Source organism: Bos taurus, chromosome 5, assembly GCF_002263795.3.
Source record: "Bos taurus isolate L1 Dominette 01449 registration number 42190680 breed Hereford chromosome 5, ARS-UCD2.0, whole genome shotgun sequence".
NCBI classification, from domain to species: Eukaryota; Metazoa; Chordata; class Mammalia; order Artiodactyla; family Bovidae; genus Bos; species Bos taurus.
The window spans coordinates 106,354,570-106,373,214 of record NC_037332.1 but is presented as its reverse complement, the minus strand read 5'-3'; the positions used below and the strand labels follow the sequence as shown (position 1 = coordinate 106,373,214).

The 18,645-nt window shown below is 52.0% G+C and overlaps 1 protein-coding gene across 3 annotated transcripts in view; it reads left to right on the top strand.

Moving 5' to 3' along the window:
• PRMT8 (protein arginine methyltransferase 8) overlaps nucleotides 1-18,645 on the top strand; it is a 70,818-nt gene that overhangs the window by 16,634 nt on the left and 35,539 nt on the right. For all 3 annotated transcript variants that reach the window (XM_059886729.1, XM_005207195.5, NM_001206873.1), the window contains one exon: nucleotides 13,630-13,815. In XM_059886729.1, the coding sequence (XP_059742712.1) occupies nucleotides 13,630-13,815 (186 nt within the window). The remainder of the gene's footprint in view (nucleotides 1-13,629; nucleotides 13,816-18,645) is intronic.

Sequence of the window (18,645 nt, the reverse complement as noted above, 5' to 3'; positions counted from 1 at the left end):
GAAGATCCACTGGAGAAGGGATAGGCTACCCACTCCAGTATTCTTGGGCTTCCCTGAGAGATGACACCAGAGAAGAAGGGGACAACAGAGGATGAAATGGTTGGATGCCATCACTGACTCGATGGACATGAGTTTGAGCAAGCTCCAGGAGTTAGTGAGGGACAGGGAAGCCTGGTGTGCTACAGTTCATGGGGTCACAAACAGTCGGACATGACTGAGTGACTGAGCTGAACTGAAGCCGTGTCCGACTCTTTGACACCCCATAGACTGCAGCACTCGAGGCTTCCCTATCCTTCACCATCTCCTGGAGCTTGCTCAAACTCATGTTCATCGAGTTGTGATGCCATCCAACCATCTCATCCTCTGTTGCCCCTTCTCCTGCTGCCCTCGATCTTTCCCAGCGTCAGGGTCTTTTCCATTGAGTCAGCTCTTCTTACCAGGTGGCTAAAGTATTGGAGTTTCAGCTTCATCATCAGTCCTTACAATGAGCATTCAGGGTTGATTTTCTTTAGGATTGACTGGTTTGATCTCCTTGTTGTCCAAGGGACTCTCACGCAGTCTTAAATCCAGGGCTAACTTTTTATCACTGAAGGGGGGAAAAGAAACCCAACTCTTCAGAGTATTCAGAATTTATGAGGTTTTCCACTCTGGTCCAGAGGGACAAGAGCTCTTCCTGGCTCTATGTGAGTAACTAAAGTAGTCCCTTTATCTTTTTTTTTTTTTTTTTTTAGAAGTTTAAAAATAATTAATTAATTATGGCTATGTTGTGTCCTAGTTGAAGGGCCCTGGCTCAGTTGCCCCAAAGCACGTGTGGTCTTAGTTCCCTGACCGGGGATCGAACCTGAGACCCTTGCTTTGAAAGGCAGACTCTCACCCACTGGGCTGCGAGGGAAGTCCCAGCAGTCCCTTTATCTTGTTTGCACGTATTTTCTTGGTCTCACGTAGCGTCCTCACAGGCACGATTTGGTCAGCCTTGGCTGAAGACTGGAGGGACTCTCTCTCCAATTCTCCAAAGCTGCCTCACTGTAGAGCCTTCTGCCCCCCAGCACTCTGCCTTGCAGACTCTAGCTGCCTTGCTGTCCTGACTCCCACCTTTGTCTCTTCCACCAAGGACAGATGTATCGCTCTGCCTCTGAGTGTTCCCATTCCCCACAGCACAGCTCAGACACGCCGGGCAGCTGGGTCATCGTAGGCCCGCCTTGTCTCTCATCTTCCAGAGATCTAGTTTTTCACTGCCTGGTGTTCAGTGTCTTGAAAACTGTTATTTCATGTTTTCTCCAGCTTTTAAACTGATCTTCGGAATTGCATGGGAGTGCTTTGAAAAACCCAGATTCCTGGGATCTGCCATTGGCTAATCTGAGGCCACTCTGGAGTAGATCTGGATATTATTGGGTGGCTGACAGTGTTCCCTTTCCAGCTGGAGCATCTGTACTTTCAGTCAATACTCACATTGGGAGCCTCTGATTAAAGGAGTCAGTCACCTCTGCTAAGAATCTGAGTGGAGAGATATTTATTAATATTTAAAGCAAATCAGTTTCCGGGAACTGGGTGGAAAGTATCTGGAGGAGTCCATGGAAACCAGATGAAAATCTGGATTAAGCAGATGTGGCTTTGGTTCTGGCCAACAACTTGCAGATGAGGACGAGATGGTTGGATGGCATCACCAACTCGATGGACATGAGTTTGAGCAAACTCTGGGAGATAGTGAAGGACAGGGGAGCCTGGCATGCTGCAGTCCCTGGGGTCTCAAAGAGTCGAACATGGCTTAGCAACTGAACAGCAACAACAGCAACGTGTGATTTTCTTTGTGACTTAAGACTCTGTAGCTTGTTTTTCTCCATCCATTGGCGTATCAGACAGATCATGGGGCCAGAGTCTCTGTGAGGGACCAGCTCTGGGATCCTGACCAGTCCTGCCATGGGGGCAGAGTCAGCTTCTCTGAACCTTGGCACTGTTATCTGCAGCTCTATCTTTGCAGCATTTGAGTGTGAAGAGATTGTTGGAAAAGCATCTACGAACACACTTGAATCTGTACTTGAAGCCACTTGTAGACTCTACAGATGAAACGATGGGGCTTAGTAAACGCATTCTGTATTTGCAAGATATTTCCTTCTAGAAATCCCAGGAGATAGCACACTTCTCAGTAAAGATATTAGAAGCACTACCGAACCCTCCAAAGAATGTTGAATATTATTCACATTCTGGTGGTTATTTGTCTTGGTTTTGTCTTTCTTCCTGCCACCTCTCTGCCCTGTAAAGGGGAAAGAAAGGTCTCTGATTGCACGGTGGGAAGGAACCTTGCATAATATATTTATGAAGGGCAGCATTGACCCAGATGAATGCAAGGATGCTGTAATCAACACGCCTTTATTGAGCCCCAGCACTGTGCCAAGTATGAAGAGAGAAACAGTGACACGGAAGGTCTGCTTACTGGTCTGAAGGAATCTGCTTCTTCGTTGTAGACTCAATACCTACATGTGTGTGTGCTCAGTTGCTTTGGTCACATCTGACTCTTTGCGACCCCACAGACTAAAGCCCACCAGGCTTCTCTGTCCACAGGATTTTTCTGAGAAGGATACTGACGTGGGTTGCCATGCCTTCCTCCAGGGGGATCTTCCCAACCCAGCGATTGAACCGCATGTCCTGTGTCCCCTATATCGCAGGCAAATTCCTTACCACTAAGCCACCAGGGAAGCTCCCAGTGCCCACAGTTGTGAGACAGTTTTCATGAGACCCTTTGCCAACAAAACGGAACAGAACGTAACCAGTAGCTTCGGACCAGCAGATGCCATGGAAATTGAGAAGCAGCAGGAGAGAACAGGTGTCGGGGCTGGAGAAAATGACTGACTTTCCGTGATGGGCATGTTCCTGAAGACAGCAACTGCATAGTTCTCAGAAAGCTCTGGGGAGGAGGGGCAGAACGGAGCCCAGGGAGCAGACAGCGTGGAGGGTGAGGACCGGAGTCCAGTAGGCAGAGGAACAGAGCTCTACGAGCAGCCAAAGCCACCATGTCCAGTGCCAGAGAAGAGCCCAGGGAGCATCCAAAAATAGCACCAGGGCAGAGAGTCAGATGGCCGGAGATGGACGCCTGGTCCTCCTGTACCACACTTCAGAATTTCCTCTGAATGTTTATACACGAGATGTCTTTAGTCATCACTGGAACCCTGTAAAAGTCTGGACACATAATTATTGCCATGTGACAGGGAAGGAAGCTGGAGGTCAGAAAGGTTAAATGGGGTTTGCATCATAACCTGAATAGGGAAAGAGAGAATGAAGACCAGAGCCCACAGGTGCCCCGTGTGCATGTGACTTCTGCCTGATACCCTCTGTCTCCATGGCGACCCCGGCTGAGTGTAGAGTCACCTGCCCGGCTCACATCCCACGTGGATGCTGTGATCCAAATCCGGGATGAGGGCTTAATCCAACTCTGGGCAAGATGAGGGTCAGGGGAGGAGATGGTCTTTCTGCACATCTGTCCATAAAGGAAACAGAGAGCAGCTTGGTGGTGTCCTTCCAGTCAAAGGAGAGACAGGCCCCTGTTGGCTTGGGGAGGGGAAGTGGGGAGGGGAAAGGGGGAGGGGTTGGGGCACATGGCAGGTCTGCTGTTTAAGGCCATTCAGGAGGAAGAACCAGGAGCCAAGCATCCAATTAACCTGACATCTCTTGCAGCCAAAATATTTGAGGATATAAGAAGAAAATTTAATATGTGGAGGCTTGGGAGAAAAGTGACTAATAGCTGGAAAACAGCCCCAGTTTATTTAAAAAAAAAAAAATAGGTCAGACCCAACAGCTCCAAAAGATTCCTTCCCAGCAGTTCCAGATCTGGGAGATGGAGGGGGTACCGCATGGCGGCAATGCCCCCCCGACATGAAGCAGGTGTGGCTATTGTGCCACAAAAAGATGGCCTGGTGCTGCCAGGAAGTGACGGGACACCATGCACGTCCTTGGAGTTGAGCTGCACTGTGACCCTGGCCGTGACCATAAGTTAGGGGCTGGCCCAGGTCGCCCAGCCTGCAGGTGGCTGAACCCTCACCCAACCCCAGTCCTTTGGCTGTGAGAGCCAACATGCTTTCTGTAAGCCGTGGCTGCCTCTCCTTCAGATGACCTTGGCCAGCTCTGGCGTTGTCTGGGGATCGCACTGGCCCTGAGACAGGGCCAGGTTGGCCTCCAAGGGCTGCAGCAGGGGGTCACCGAGGGATGGAGAAGGTGGGCAGCTGCCCCCAGTCCTGCCTGGACCAGGCTTCATGGATAGCCCTGGAGGAGCTGGTTAAAGTGCAGGCTGTCCGTCCTGACCCTCAGAGGATCAGATTCTGTCAGTCTGAGGAGGGGCCTGACCCCCACCCTAAGGTGACTGATGTATATGGTCCTCAGTCAGTCAGTCCCCAGGTGATTTCCCTCAGAACGCTGCTTTCTAGAGACAACTATAGCTCTCTCAGGAAAAAAGGATGCCCTGGCCTATTAAATCGGTAGCACTAGACACCTTTCTCTGTCCATGGGATTTCCCAGGCACGAGTACTGGAATGAGTTGCCGTTTCCTTCTCCTGGCGAGCTACAAGTCTTTGGGGTCTCAAAGAGTTGGACACGGCTGAGCACACACACACAGGCATGCAGACACCCTTGTTGCCTCTTAGAGATTCAGGATTCGTTTTAGCAAATTAAAGGCTTAAGAGGACTGCAATTAAGAAATCGCTTTATACTTTGTAGTCTATACATACAGCAAATTGTTACATTGTATATGCCTTCAACTTCCACAATGATATATGTCAATTTGATCTCAAGAAAGCAGGGAAAGAAAAGAAATTTCTTTGGCTTTTTTTTTTTTTTTTCCCCACACTCAACCACAGAACCCTTGATTCCAGGAGTATATCTTCTGTGGGAAACAAAGTGAAAATAATTCAGCTGCAGACAAGCGGTTCTCAGTCTCTGGACGCGGTAGAGTCCGGGGGTGGAGGCAGGAGGTTTGTTGGGATAGATTGCGGGAACCCACCCACCCCAGAGACTCAGTGTTTCCGGTGAGGTCCGGGTACTCGCGTTTCTTACAAGCCTCCAAGTGGTGGCTGCTGCTGCTAGTGGACCTGGGACCAGCCAGCGAGAGCCACCCTGAGGCCCCTCTGTGAGCCCCTGGGAGAGAGGGAGGGTGGGCAGCAAGACCCGGGGGTAGGGCATTCTTGGGAGCATAGCCTTGGAAGGGGCGTGAGTCTGAAGTTAGAAAAAAGCATGTGGGGGTGGGCTTTGCTGAGATGCCAGAGTTGCAGTCAGGGACACCATATAATGGGCTTCCCTGGTGGCTCAGATGGTAAAGAATCTGCCTGCAATGCAGGAGACCTGGGTTTAATCCCTGGGTCAGAAAGATCCCCTGGAGAAGGAAATGACAACCCACTCCAGTATTCGTGCCTGGAAAATTCCATGGACAGAGGAGCCTGGTGAGCTACAGTCCACGGGATAGCAAAGAGTCGGACACGACTGAGTGACTAGCACTTTCACACCATGCACTGGAGAGATACCAGTCTGTGACAGGATCAGCATCTGGCCTTGCCCCAGGGGTCTCTGTGCCTTTAAAAAGCCAACTCAAGGGAGGTGCGTGAAAGTGACTGTTGACAAATGAACAAGCACAGGGGCCATGCCTGGGGAGACAACTCTGCCCTGTGGGACCAGCAGCCTCTAGAACCCTCTCCCCATCCATCGCTGGGTTGTCAGGCTTCTCACCGCAGGGTGAGGAGCAGGGAGCTGGGTCCTGGCTTCCACTGCACTGTGCTTCCTTCCAGAGTGACGGGGGCTGACGTCAACATTCCTCTGCTGATTCCTCCTCTTTCAGCCCAGGTGATAGGAAACACGGGTGCAGCAGTGGAACCAGGCCCGTCTTTGGCCCAAGGCAGGCAAGAAAGCTGGATATCTGTGGTGTGGTCATGGCAGTGGTGGGCGACAGGGGAGTCCCCGGTTTCCGACACAGCCATGCCTGCCTGGGTGCTGCCCGACACGCACCCTTAGGATGGTCCCCCTGCAGCAGAGCTCTGACCCCCTTCCTAGAGGCAGACAGATGGTGCCAGAAGATCTTGCTCTGGGTCACTACCAGCTGCATGGACCACGGTCAAGATCACAGTCTTGGGAGTCAATACAGATGAGGGGGAGAAAAGGGTGACCCCAGGCTGGGTAGGGAGAAGAAGAAGACAGCTGGGAAGGACGAGGCTGTGAGACCTGGGCTGGGAGCCCTCCTCCTCCCACGCCCTCCTCTGCTCCCCCTCTGGTGCCCCACCCCTGCAGGTCCCTTTCTGTCCCTCCGCGGGGCCTCAGGCTGGGCAGGCGGCTGCGGAGGACAGGCTCAGGTTAGAAAAAGCTCTCCTGACATTTAGAGACAGAGCAGGATTTGGCACCTCCAGTGGCGCCTTTTGTTCTCAGGAAAATCGTTCGTTCGGCTTGGGCCGGCGCCAGTGACAGCCATTTATAGCCTAGCAGGTTTAGGTGGCTTCAGCTGCCTGGTACAGAAGGGCTGGCTGCCCCCTGCCCCCCCACCGCCTGCAGGCTCTCGGCCTCCCTGCTCCTCACCCTTCTTATCCTCTCCCTCCTCTCTCCCCACCTCCCATTTCCTAGAGGTCCCAGTTCTAGATTTGCCCACGTGACCCTAGACACATCCCCTTCCTCACATAGACCCCAACTTCTCCTGGAGCTCGCTGTCTGCTCGCTTTGGAACTCAGTCACCTTGGCGAGGTGCCTACCTGTGCCAGCCTCCACCGAGGGCTTGTCCTCTGCATCCACATGACCTTTGACCCTCCCCCCCAAACCCCAGGTTGGGCTTCCTGCCTGGGCTGGCTTTGCTACCTACTTCTGAGTGCAGAGTCTGGCTCCCAGCAGAAGCTGTCGAGCTTGGTGGGACAGAACTGGCCCAACCACAGTATCGGGGTCAAGAGCACGGCTTTGCTGTCAGACAGACAACAACTGGTTCCTGTGTTGGCACTGGTACTCACTAACTCTGGGCTTAAGAAGTGATTGAATTTTTTGAGCTTCAGCTTCCTCACCTGTAAATTTCATTACCTCATTGAGTTATTACGAGGCGTTTATGGGATATTTGTGAAGTGCTTAGCATAGTGCCTGGCACACAGTGGGCTCTCAGTCACTGTTAAGGATCATATCACCACCATCACCATCACCACCATTATCACCATCATCACCACCATCACCACCATCATGACCACCATCATCACCATCATTATCACCACCATCACCACCATCATGACCATTATCATCACCACCATCACCACCATTATGACCACCACCATCGTGACCACCACCATCATGACCATCACCATCATGACCACCACCACCACCATCACCATCAGCACCATCAGCACCATCACCACCATCATGACCATGATCATCACCATCACCATCACCACCATCATTACCATTATCATCACCACCATCATGACCACCACCACCATCACCATCGGCACCATCACCACCATCATCACCATCATGACCACCACCATCATGACCATGATCATGACCATCACCACCGTCATTACCATCATCATCACCACCATCACCACCATTATGACCACGATCATCTCCATCACCACCATCATTACCATTATCATCACCACCATCATGACCACCACCATCATGACCACCATCACCACCATCACCGTCATCAACACCATTATCATCTACCCTCATTTTCAGGTGGAAGTGGGGTTAGGTAAAAAATTCTGTCTCTGAATCCCCAGCCCTGCCCATGGAATTCCCACCCACCCTTTGAAGACCAGCTGGACACCACTTTTGCAGGGAGCCCTACTCCAGTCTCCAGCTTCGGTGTTTCCACAGCCCTTTATCTAATTTCTCAGCATTTAGGAGCCTGGGCCTATTGACTGCAGTGGAACATGGTGGGCCAGGGAGACGACAGGTGAGAAGTACTGGTGAGAAGCTGTGCTGAAGACGCCCTGGGAGAGGCCAGACCTGGGGGCAGGTCACAGCATCCGAGCAGTCCTGATCTGCAGTAGGCGCTAAGAATAGAAGACAAAGTCACAAATCCTCTCAGTGGAAGGTGACCCTGAGCAGATTGGGGAGCAGGCAGCAGTGCGAGATTTTCCACAAGAGCAGTGCCCTGAGCCCAGGGCCCTGCGGAGGAGCGGGGAGGTCAGAGCAGGGTACGGCAGGAGATAGCCATGTGGAAAATGTTACCAGAACCAGACAGAGCCTCAGGGAGCCCCATGGAAGGGACCTTGGACTCAGAGTAGAATGGAGCTCAGGAGTGCAGGAGGCCCCTGTGACCTTGACCATGCAACAGCCTGGTTCAGCTGGAACTTTTTCTTTCTTAATATATTTAAGTGGAGTCAAGATTAGGGCAGCTTCATGCTGGAGCCCTCTCCTGCATTAGAGTTGAATATACAGCTTCCTGAGCACAGCATCTTCTGGATTCGAGAGGCTGAATGAGGTTGGCTTTGTTCTGGTGTCTTGTCTGGTTGCTGGAGTGCAGCGCTTGGGTCGCATGTCCTCAGAGCAGGGGCCATCACAGAACCAGAGGCGTGAGGACATGTCCTCCTGAGCCTCTCCTCTGTGTCCCCTGGTGCCTCCATGGTCCTCAGAGGAGGGTGCTTCTCTCGCTGCCCCATCCTCACCCCCTCTACCCTCTTCCCTGAGATCTCTCCCAAGTGAACCCCTCAGGCCCCCTCCTCTGCAGATGGCCTCCAAATCCAGAGAGCCAGCCTAAGCTTCCATCTGAGGTCTGGGATTACGGTTCCAGTGTTTCTACTTTCGGCTCTTCACAAAACTCGTACTGGTTCATGGCGTACACTTAAAAATACGTGAACCAGCACAAGGGTGAAAAGAATGAACTGTCCACAACCCAACACGCTGTGACAGTTGCCACTGACTCTAGGACCTTCCCCGGGCCTCCCCTCCCCACTCACAGGCATGAAGAGGCTTCAGTTCTAAAAATGCTCTCTCTTCTCCCACTGGTGCTCCTCAACCCACCGTTCGTCACGATCACTTTTCTGTTATTAAACACTCTTCCGCCACATTTGAAACGGCTGTGTAGATGCTCCGTGGTTTGTACAATCAGTTCTGTTTTGTGAAAACCCCAGGTTGGCTCATATTCTTTCTTCCTTTTTTTAGTCTTTATTGAATTTTGTTGTAATATTGCTTCTGTGTTATGTTTTGTGTTTTTGGCAAAAAGGCTTGTGGGATCTTAGCTCTCTGACCAGGGATCAAACCTGTACCCCTTGTACTGGAAGGCAAAGTCTTAACCACTGGACCACCAGGGAAGCCCCTGACTCATTTCCTGCGGTGATGAATAGAGTCATCACCAAATTCTTACAGCGATGTGCTTACGATTATCCATGATTCTTTCCTTACGATATAGTCCAAAAAAATGGAATGGCTGTGCTAAAGGATTTGTGCTTTTTACCACTTTTAATGCATTTTGTCAAACTATTTTCCCAAAAAGTCTCACTAGTATTGGAAGTATCCAAAAGCACGTATTTTTCTGCAATCATTGCAAATGCCGTTTTAGTCTTTTTTTTTTGGAGTGGGTAGGGAGAGAGTTGCGCTTATTTGGAATTTAAAAGTTATAACTTTTCCGTGTTCACTGGAAGTTATCTGGTTTCCAGAGAGACTGAATATTCTGGCAGCATGTTAATTTGCCATTTGTGGTGATCCTCATGTGAGCTGACTGTAAGATCCTCTGTTCAGTGTTAAATTGGAGATGTTCCTCTTGTTCTGGCTGATTTGTAAGGGCTCCCTCCATTTGAAGGGGTAAAGAATCTGTCTGCAATGCAGGAGACCCGAGTTCGATCCCTAAATTCGTCGAGAAGATTCCCCTGGAGAAGGGAAAGGCTACCCATTCCAGTGTTCTTGCCCGGAGAATAACACGGACAGAGGAGCCTGGTGGGCTACAGTCCATGTGATCGCCAAGAGCCAGGCACGACCGAGCAGCTAACGATTCCACCGTGTGAAGGATATTAACCTTCGCTGCCACATGTGTCAGAGACGTGCTTCTCAGTTCCCCGTTGACCTTCCGGCTGTGTTTATGGCATTTCCCGGCTGGGACGACATCACCGCCTGCCTGCCGGACATCTTTCCTCGTACTGTGCAGTGACGTGTCCAACTTCTCACAGGCAAATCGAAGTTTACCTCTTCCCCTCTGGCCCCGGCAGGCTCTTCCTGCTGACTTGCTTGTTTCTCTTTGTGTCACCACCACTATCCTAGTCAGCCAGGCTTGAAATGTTGAAGTCATCTTTGATTCCAGCATCTCTCTTCTCCCCTCCCTTCTGACAGTTGCCAACTCCTGTGGATTCTATTTCTGCGATTTCTCTGGCAGGCAGCCCCTCTGACACCACAGTGGCTCAGTGTCTCATTATCTGGACTTTGGAACCGGCTCGGAGGCTCGCACTTTGCCTCCCAGCCCTACTTTCCCCCACAGCCGTCCTCCTTGCCCGCTCTCCACCCCCACCCGCCCCCCGCAGGCTGCCAGCACATCTACTGGCAAGTAGATGCTCAACCCTAGAGCTCAAGTAGAGCTCAACCCTAGAGCTCCCCTGTTGCAAACCACCAACAGCTCCCTCTCAATCTCGTATTTATTTACAGCCTCTTGCTGCTGCTGCTGCTGCTAAGTTGCTTCAGTCGTGTCCGACTCTGTGAGACCCCATAGACCGCACCTGGCTGTAATTTCTTCCAGTCCGATCTCCCCGTATCCCAGCCATGTTCCCCAAACAAGCTCCACTGTTTCTTATTTGCTGAAGCCACGCCTTCCTAGAACTCTCACGTCCTTCTAGTCCTTCTAAAACTCCCTCCCGTCATCCTCAGCCACCAAAATCCATGGAGAAAGCCCCAAGATTTCAGGTCTCTCAGAATCTTCAAGTTGAAGTGACTTCTCTGTACTTTGAACCCGCACCACCCCCCACCCCTCCACCCCCGCTCCCACCCTCCCCCACCCCCCTGCCCCGGCCCAGAGTGGTTTGCTTGAGCTTTTCCTGTAAAACAAATCTTTCTCCACCATCCAGTGGAGCCTCAAGGGCCTCCGGCTCCCACTAGATCGAGTCCTTTGAGGGTACAGTACTTGCATGTCTGTTTCTTCCACGGGATGCACAGCACTCACGGCCGCCAAAGTTCAGTGGGTGTTTGTGGAATGAAACAGGCGGCGATGCCTGGAGGTAACATACCGCTGCTGTTCCCCACCCCAGCCCCCTGGGACAGGGCACCCTGGCTGCCAATACGCAGATCGCAAGTCCCCTGTCTCTGCAGGAGGCTGAGCTGGGCTGACAGCCTTGGCACCAGGGCTTGGGTCACAGTCAACTCCTTGTCCCCTGGACCTGTGATTATTGAGATGAACGGCCCTGAATCCATCCATCATTTGCCTCGCGATGCAATGGGAGGCACATGGTGGCACTTTGTAAGTTGGCACCAGGGAAAGAATCTCATGGAGCCTGTGGCAAGGACCTTGGACTCAGCTGCCTGGAGCTCAGGGGTGCAGGAGGCCCCTGTGACCTTGACCGTGGGAGAGCCCAGTCCAGCTGGGACTATCTCCTTAATATATTTAAACGGAGTCAAGATTGGGGTCAGCTTCATGCACAGAGCCCTCTCCAGCGTTAGAGGTGACTCTGCAGCCAGCACGGGAGTGTGCAATTGACACAGTCTATTTTTAGCCTCCCAGAGACCGTGACCAACATCCCAAGTGGAGGGTGGATGCACCTGCCGCATTCTAATGAGGCAGCCCATTGCCTCCACTACCAGACAGCCCGGGATAGCGCCGACCTGGAATCTGATGTTGCTAAACTGGGAAGTCTGCTTATTTCCCAGAGGCTGTAGCCTAGATACACCAGGAAAACGGGACCATCACCACCCCCTCGAGCTTGCTCCCCTCCAGCCCAGGGCTCTGGGAAGTCTTGGGGCTATGCCTGCAGGACAGTGGAGGGGATGGACTCGGATTTCTTGATCTTGCTCTGTCCTAGGACCTCCCTGTTTCCCTTGCTGGAGAGGAGATAGTAAGTCTGTGTTGACCCAGCACACAGATGAGAAGACTGAGGCATAAATAAGGAGATGTTAGTGTACTCGGAATAGTGTTACTACTACTAATGATTGTTGTTGTTGTTTGGTGGCTAAGTCATGTCCTACTTTTAGTGACCCCGTGGACTGCATCACGTCAGGCTTCCCTGTCCTTCACCATCTCCTGGAGTTTGCTCAAACTCATGGCCATTGAGTCGATGATGCCATCCCACCATCTCATCCTCTGTCGTCCCCTTCTCCTGCCTGCAATCTTTCCCAGCATCAGGGTCTTTTCCAACGAGTCGGCCCTTCGCATCAGATGACCAAAATATTGGAGCTTCAGCTTCAGCATTAATTAACCAATGATAGGTCATATAATAAAGCACTTACTATATGCAGAAACTGTTCTAAACTCTTTACATGTATTAACTCATCACTTAAAGTAGACTTTTATAAATTCGGGACACCTGGATTTCCTACACTTTGGGAAAGGCAATCTTCTCCTGGCAGAATCATGCTTCTGCAACGAAACCTGAACTTCTGGGCTTCTGTCTCCTCCTCTGCCCTCCCCTTAGCCGGTGGAGGAGGAGGGACTGATCAGTGCCGTGCAGCAGCTGAGGGAGGTGGAACTGAGCTGGCTATCAGGTCAGGGAACCGGGGATGGGCCATGCGCTTGCAGGAGGTTGTCTGTCAGTGAGGGCACTTGCAGCTCAGAGCAAACTTCTGCTGAAGTTCAGAGTCAAACAGTGAACCAGAAGCTGGGGGAGGGCAGACGACAGGTGTGAGAAGCCAGAACCCAAGAGACCTGCATTTCGGGGGCCAGGGGCTGGAAAGAAGTCCAGGGGCTTGAACTGCCTAAGAACACAGGTGGGATTTGTTTTCGTCAAACACATTCATGGTGCCCTGGGTCCTTCTCTGAGCGCTTTCCAGATACCACCTTCCCTAGTCTTCAGGACGGCTCTATGAAGTGGGGACATTGATATTCCCATTTTAGAGTTGGGGAAACTGAGGCGCCAAGAGGTGAATAACTCTGGCCAAGGTTGTACAGCTGGTGAGTGGCAGGGCTTCATGTTTAAGGGGGCTGGCCCTTGGGATCCATACTCCAGCCATTCTGCTATGGAGTGCTATGTGACGCTATTACCTCTTTCCCTTTATTCTCTAAGGAAAGGTATTATTGTCCCCATTTGACGGATATGCAAACTGAGGCACACATTTGCCCAGGTCACCAACTAGTAGGAGACAGAATTAGGTTAAATTCAGGGGGCTTCCCTGATGGCTCAGTGGCTAATACAGGAGACACAGGTTTGATCCCTGGGTTGGGAAGATCTTCTGGAGAAGGAAATGGCAACCTACTCCGGTATTCTTGCCTGGAGAATCCCATGGACAGAGGAGCCTGATGGCTATAGCCCATGAGGTTGCAAAGAGTCTAATACGACTTAGTGACTAAACAACAGGTACGTTTGGCTCCTAGGTAAGCAAACTGCTACCCACACAGCACGACCATCAGCTTGGGGACACCATCCCTTCGTCACCTTGGGTGCTGGGGCTGGTGGAAGCTGGACTGGGGGAGCCAAGGGAGAGGAAGAAGGAGGGCGGAGTCTCAGAGGGCAGGAGGTGGCCGCTGTTCACACCTGCCCCTCCTCTTTCCTGCAGGTGAGCAGCCCCCCATCTCAGCCCCCGCAGCCGGTCGTCCCAGCCAAGCCTGTGCAGTGTGTCCACCACGTGTCCACTCAGCCCAGCTGCCCGGGACGGGGCAAGATGTCCAAGCTGCTGAACCCGGAGGAGATGACCTCGAGGGATTACTACTTTGACTCCTACGCCCACTTTGGGATCCACGAGGTATGGCGTCCTGCGCTGGTGGCCAAGCGAGGCGAGCTGGGTCCTGCGGCGACCGCACTTTTTCCTAGGGCAGCATCCTGCATGCGGTTCTCTGCTGTCATTAAGGGAGATCTCCCCAAGGCTCAAGGCCAAGGGCCTGTCTCCATCCTGGAGGCTCCCCAGGTAAGAGATCAGGGCCAGGCCTGGAGCCGGTGAGCAAGGGGAAGCATGTGTCTGGGTGTTTCTCAGTCGGAGAGGAAGAGATGCTCCCGGGGTCCTTGTTTTATGGTCTGGTATCCTCGCCTCTTTCTGAGCCTGAGCCTGAAGGTCCAAGAAGACCAGACATCTCTGGTCCTTGCTACCAGATGCTTTGCAGCTGGGGTCCTTCTGGCATCTTGATGTGCTGGCTTCAGGCGTCCACGGGTCCGCAAGTTCTCCCTGGACGAATGAGCACCTCCAGGGAGGGTCAGCAGGCTTCCTTGGGAACCTGGCCCTGTCTGACACCCTGATTGATTCTCAGGAAGTCCTTATGTCTAAATGCTGTCTTCTTCCATAGCAGGGGAGATTGATGTTAGCTGCGGAACAGAACAGAGCCTCCTAACGAGTGCTTCCTGGCTGCAGCAGGGGCACAGGCAGTGTTTCTTACCTCCCTCCCCCACCACCTCCAGCACCTCCTCACTCCAAACAAACAACGGACATGAGATGAGCCAAATGCGTACTCAGGGCTGGCCGCTCTTCTCAGCAAGCTATCCGTGTCGTTGCATCGAAGCCCCAGGCACTCTGTGAGGGAAGTGTTTATATGATCCCCCTACAGTACACGAAAACGTTTTGAAAAAGGAACAGAGGCTCGCTTGCTATGCAAATGCTTTTTCAAAAGAAGTCTCTGAGCTCCCCTTTCAATTAGATGCTTCTGTAAACCCTTCCTGTATCCAAACAGTGATGCTGCATTGCCAAAAGCATGTTTAATAAGTCATAGGCAGCTTTTTCTTTTCCTGAGTGCCTACTCCATCCACACTGGGTGTTGCTCCCCACGTTTCATGTTACTGACTCATTTATTCCTCAGGCCAACCCTACGAGGTTGGTATTCTTATTTGTCCCCATTTCACAGATGAGGCTAGATGACCTTAAGAATCTTATCCACCTCCATTCATCTTTGCTGGTTCCTTGGTGCTCAAGCTGATACTTGGCAGAGCTAGAAATGAAACCTTCGTGTTTGTGGCCCTGGGGGCTTCATTCCTAACTTCTAGGCCGTATAGTGTTTTGAACGGGTCTTTCTTTCTCTCTTTCTGGAAACTTTGGCTTTGTTCCTGCCAGTCCCTTTGCAGTTTCCCATGGAGGTAGTGGGTGGAGGGGTTTGAGCCCCCTGAAGATGGCTCTCCACATCAGAGCATGGGGCCTTGCAGGGAAGGGGCTGGGCCCTGTGTTTAGTTCCAGGGTCCCAGCCAAGGGAGCCCTGGGCAGCTGAGCCTGCAGCATTTGGCAGTTCCCACTGGGCTTGGGAAGCTCACATTCTCTGGTGGCTCAGACGGTAAAGAATCTGCCTGCAATGAGGAGACCTGGGTTCGATCCCTGGGTCAGGAAGATCCCCTGGAGAAGGGAATGGCAACCTGCTCTAGTATTCTTGCCTGGAGAATGCTATGGACAGAGGAGCCTGGTGGGCTACAGTCCATGGGGTCGCAAAGAGTCGAACATGATTGAGCGACTAACATTTTCTTCTTTCTTTTCTATCTGGGTGGGGATGGTGGATGGAGCCCTGTCCTAGGGAGGCAGGAAAGGTGCTCTCAAGAGCTTCCCTCCTCAGGACCCTGCCTCTAATTAAAGGACAGGCCTGGGACTGTGGGCACCTGTCTCAGAGCAGGATCCTAGGAAGAGGCAGCAGTTCTGAGTCAGTCTTCAGTCGTGTCCAACTCTTTGCAACCCCATGGACTGTAGCCCGCCAGGCTCCTCTGTCCATGGGATTCTCCAGGCAAGAATACTGGAATGGTTGCCATTTCCTTCTGCATTGAAGGCAGATTCTTTACCGCCTGAACCACCGGGGCATTAGTTCTGGGGGTCCCCAAATGCCCCCCCTGGGCTCCCTGTTAGGGACCAGCTGACTGTGGTGTGCCCCTCCCATCTGCCCCACTCCTTTTGACCCCCCCGCCCACCACGACACATGTGGGCAGGATGCTCTCTCTGAGCTGTTACACCTCTACGATTCCTTCAGGACAGGGTTCCCGGCCTCTGACTCAGGCACTCAGCACACTCTCTGATTCATACAGGTTTGTTGAACTAGAGGTTCATCTCCTCACTTGGGCACTGCTGGTCCCTCCATGGCCGGGCATCTGGAGCATCTGATGTCCCCTGGGGGGAGCCACCCAGGCTCACCCCCTGCAGACAGTATGACCAGGTTCCCTCCATTCCATGCGTCACTAGAAAACTCACACCTGCTTATGAACACATATGAGTGGAGTGTGGACTGAGTGAGCTTGTGAACCTGGAGTAGAGAAAGGATCTATATTCAGGTCATGCAGTTCGCATCTCTCCCTAGTAACCTGTCCTAGAATAGTTTACCAGACCTTTGCATCAGGAAGTACTTCTGATGACCCAGTTGGAATCCTTCTGGTTGTCATGGGGGGCCATCCCTAGATCCTAGCCCCCGGGGAAACGCAGGGGTCTTTAATAGTGGCGGGGGCTAACTAGCTTTCCTTTACCCCTAAACTCCCCTCCAGCCCTTTCGTCTCCGTGATTGTCCGCTGTGAAAGGAGGTCAGGGCCTGTGGATGGCCTCCTCCTGTGATCCTTTGCAGAGAGCACCTGTTCATTTCTGTGTTATCAGACACCAGAGATCACCTCTCTATGCCAGACGGCTCATGGGGATGTCTTTACTTCCTCAGTCTGGACAAGACCCACATCTCATAGCCCACCTGGAACCGAGCTGACTGCTCGGCAGGCTTCTCCCATCATCAACAAGCCCCTCACATGGGCCGGCAGCGGTACCGCCAGCTCGCTGATTCACAGTGACCAGTGAGTGTTTAGGAAACACGGTCCAGGCAGGATTGGGTTTGATTCATCTGCAAATACAAACAAGTGCCCAGTGTGGTGTGTGTGGGGGGCACCGTCGGAGGTTGGAGGGCACAGTGGGAGGTAATTCTGAACACTTCTGGTCTTGCATCCTATGGTTCCCCCAGAGCTGACTCCACGCTTGGCCTTGGAAAGGCAGGAGACAGGGAGAGGAGGACCGTGAATCCTTTCCCACGGCCTCTGCGAGAAGAAAGGAGTGGAAGCGACAGATGTCCCTGTGTGCAGAGGGAAGGGGCCTGGCCCCACGACCTGGCCCCATGACCTCTGAGATCCCGCCTCAGCTGCCAGAAGAATCAAGCCCAGCCGGGCCATGTTCCCAGCTCCGCGCCCAGCTCTGGGCGCCCCACCCGCTCCCAGCCAGGGCTCTTTTGACAGCCTTGCTGCAGGTTCTTTTTGAAATAGATTCCTCAGGGCTGCATTTCGCAGCCATTAGTCAATGTCCTGCCATGTGTTCAGTGGGCAGGAGACAAAGTCACCCACAGCTGGGGGTGGGAACTGCTGCCACCGAAGAGTGGCATGCTCCTGTCTGAGTGTCTGGAGATGTCTCTGGGCTGTTCTCTTTCAGGAGGGATTAAAGCAAGGGCGTGTAGGAAGGGGTGGGGAGGCAGGGAGATAGCCTTGCTATGTCACAACTTCTCTTCCCCCAGAACTAGTGCCTTTGGACTGAACTCCTGTGGTCTGGAGCCTTAAGGAAGGGAAAAGGGGGCCAAAGAAATGACAAAAGATGATGAATTGAAGGGGACCCTGGGGAGATCCCTTTTAGCAATAGCAGGATCTGCAGAGACACTGGGCCGATCTAATTCCATTGGGACAGGCAGTGAGGAGTTTGAACTATGAGTATGATTGGGAGATTTCGGAATCTTTGTCATATTTTTGCCTCCATTCCCTACTCACCCTCAACAATCTCCTCCCAGAGATGGAAAGGGTCCTCGTTTTCACAAAGACCCAGAGCTAAGCACTTTTGTAATACTTCCTTCACTTATTTGGTCATGACAACAACCCTATGAAATAGCTGCTCTCATTATCCCATTTTTCAAATGAGACTAAGATGCAGAAGGATAAGTGATGCTCTGGGCCTGCCGGAGAGCTCACTGGAGCTGTGACTTGCATGCAGGTGCCCTGGCCCCTTCCTTATAGAGCACAGATTACACCCTGTGCCCCGTGCCTGGTTCTGGGGATGCCATCTTGCAGTCTTGTAGGCTCTCAGTTTTGAGGCCCTGTTTTTTTATTTTATGTCAAGTGATCTTGCAGTGTTTGGTTCCAGAGAGCTTCTGGAAGGAGAGGCACAAACTCACTTACAAAGTATTTAGACTGAGACGTGAATTCAGCCTAACCAAACCGTCACCTTATCCAGCTTCTAAGATAACCAAAGATATGAGCCTTGGGGCAGCACAGGAAGTAGTGGCTGGACTGAAAAGCAAGCACACATACTTTTAGCTCCTGTAGTTGAATTCCAAGGCCCTGATAGATGAATTAAATTCCCCCATCTGAACGAATCCTACTCAACTCCTAACCTGCTCAACCCCTGATTGGACTGAACCGACCAATTCACCATTTTAGCAGTCTAGAAAGAAAGGCCATTCCCACTTAGAGAAACAACTGACTTCAGCTACTATAGTTCCTTAGACACCAGCCATGGCATAAAGGATAAGTGTCAAGACTTGAGAAGAAACAAGAGAATTTTGTTCATAGTCAAGAGAAAAATCAGTCAATAGAAACAGATCTATAGGCAGCCCCGGTGTTGGGCTGATTAGATAAAGATTTGTAAATAGCTATCAGTATAATAAAA